The sequence below is a fragment of the Pundamilia nyererei genome, unplaced genomic scaffold (genome assembly GCF_000239375.1).
Source record: "Pundamilia nyererei isolate P.nyererei 1_Seehausen unplaced genomic scaffold, PunNye1.0 scaffold00030, whole genome shotgun sequence".
Classification (NCBI taxonomy): domain Eukaryota; kingdom Metazoa; phylum Chordata; class Actinopteri; order Cichliformes; family Cichlidae; genus Pundamilia; species Pundamilia nyererei.
Genome location: NW_005187431.1, coordinates 4,731,887 through 4,734,250, shown reverse-complemented (window position 1 = coordinate 4,734,250; position 2,364 = coordinate 4,731,887). Strand labels below are relative to the sequence as shown.

The 2,364-nt window shown below is 42.5% G+C and overlaps 1 protein-coding gene across 1 annotated transcript in view; it reads right to left on the bottom strand.

Moving 5' to 3' along the window:
* The window catches only part of abhd5b (abhydrolase domain containing 5, lysophosphatidic acid acyltransferase b), a 4,559-nt gene extending 2,854 nt beyond the window's left edge, over positions 1-1,705 (bottom strand). The window contains exons 1-3 of the mRNA XM_005728925.1: positions 1,513-1,705; positions 593-675; positions 60-482 (exon numbers count right to left, since the gene is read on the bottom strand). Coding sequence (XP_005728982.1) covers positions 60-482; positions 593-675; positions 1,513-1,556 — 550 coding nt within the window. The 5' untranslated portion in view covers positions 1,557-1,705. The remainder of the gene's footprint in view (positions 1-59; positions 483-592; positions 676-1,512) is intronic.
* Positions 1,706-2,364: the final 659 nt, after the last annotated feature.

Here is a 2,364-nt window from a genome sequence, read left to right as displayed (position 1 = left end):
CACACACACACACACACACACACACACACACACACACACACACACACACACACACACACACACAAAGTACCTGTGTGGGTATTTCAGCGTGTAGGCTGCAGACAGGTATCCTCCGAGGTTGTGTCCCAGCAGCACCATCTCCTGAAGCCCCACCTTCTCCCTCCACTCCTCCAGGGCTGCCACAAACTGATCCTCGGCCTCCCTGGGGTCGGTGCTGAACTGGGGACGGCTGCTCCTGCCAAAGCCCAGCAGGTCTAGAGCGTAGACCGGTCCACTGCTGGAGAGAGAATCCAGGTTGAGAGCCCAGAGGGCGACACCACCTCCGAAGCCGTGCAGCAGAACCAAAGGAGTGGTGGGCTGGGTTGGGGGCTGTGGGACACACGGGGCTGCTGACTGCTGCTGCTGCGTGGAGAAAGCTAAGGTCCACAGGTAGTTGCCACTCGATATCCGAACATGCTGCCTGGAGAAAGGCCGCTTCACAGCTGCGGCAGACAGAAAAGATTATAGGGCAGGGATAGAGAAACTGTTTTAACTCTGACTTTATGAAACACATAAACTACAGATCGGAAACAGCTACATCAGACACACTCACTCTTGAGGATTTTTTCCTCGGCATCTTTTAGTTGAGAAGGAGAGGTGGGACACCAGGAGGGAAGCCAACTTGATATCCAGGAACTGTGACTCAGACAGAAAGGATACACAAAAACATGCATGAAGGACACATAAAGCACGTGCAAACCCAACAATAAACTGACCTTTGGCTATATGATATTTTTGTAATCAGTGCTGCTGGTATGCAGTACTTGACAACAACATGCAATCAATGTCCAGAAAGAAGCCCAAACATGTCTTTGTTCTGTGTATTTTGGGTCACTTATGGTCAAATGCATTGTAAATCAGCACGATTTTAACATTTGGAGGACAAAGGCAGACGCTGATAAGATAGGGTGACCATATTTTGATTTCAAAAACAGAGGACACTTGGCCGAGTCATGAAGAACTTTAATAATACTGTTTGCTTAAAGAAAACTTTGACATATTTAACGATGCCTTCTCTGTGCGGTTAATGAATGGTGAAATTAAAAAAAAGAAAAAAAAGAAGAAGAAGTCATATAGGGTTTTACAACTCAACAAATGCAAAACGTTTGGTCACCCTAAGATTAAAAGTATTTTTCCTACAATAAAGTTTTGTATAGGAAGTCACTCACACAGCAGCCAGAATTAACAGGAAGATTCGGGCTCGAAAACTTTTCACTTTGGACGTTTGCCAGCAAGCGGGTGGCCTGTATATTTACACGACACCGTTTTCCTATAGGTTTGGTGTGGATGGATCTATTTTTTTTTAATCTACCTGTGAATACACTAATGCGGGTTCACACGAAGAGAACAAAGTTGTGTTTGTTGTCACACAAATGAACAGCATTCACGCTGAGAAGAAACAAAACGACAAAAACAACTAGCATGTCCAACGTGAAGAAGAAAGAAAGAAAGAAAGAAACGAAAGCAACTCACCTCTGCTCCTTGGCAGGTTGTAGCTCCTCCGCCATCCTTCGCATTGTGTAGCCTGCAGTGAGGGTCTCCTCCCGAGCTTACGAACCTGTTGAAAAACTACGGTCTGTGGTGCTGCGTTCAAGTACATTCGGACGGAAAATAAAAATAGCTGCCTAACATAATAACGACATGCTGCTTAATTAGAATGCTGTACATTTCATAATAAGTTAGAGTTCAGCTATCCCTCCGCTCATTTAATTCTTGGGGTTATTTAATTCTTTGGAGTTGGCATTTTCAGCGCTTCGTATTTGTTTTTTCCAACTGTATTGAAGGTAACATCATGATTTTAACCTCTGTACTCAGGTTGGCTTCGTCACCTTCTTGACTTTGTGTAACTTATATTGTTAATGTGCTTCTTTCGCACAGCATCTCATATAGTTTGATACAACCGAACTAATGAAGGCTATAAAACGCTTAAACCAAGGAAGAAACGTTTTTAAAGAATTGCCAGCGACACTCGGATTTTGTTAGAGCTAGCTTTGGCATGCTAATTAGCATGCTAATTAGCACAAGTTGCAAATAATGAGATGCCTGCACGAGAGTGTTTAAACTGTTTACCTTAATTACATACATTTCCAAAAATATGTATTGTTCCCTTAAAAGTTTATACTAATGCCACTTGCATAATATTATAATATTATATAATATTATATTAGGTTGTAAAAAAATTCTAGAAACAACTGTTTAACCTCCTAGGACCTGGCGTCCACATATGTGGACATCACATTTTGGGTTATTTAGACCAAAATACTCAATTTTGCTCTACAAGGGCCTGATATCCACTTACGAGGACATTATACTGCTACTGTTCTA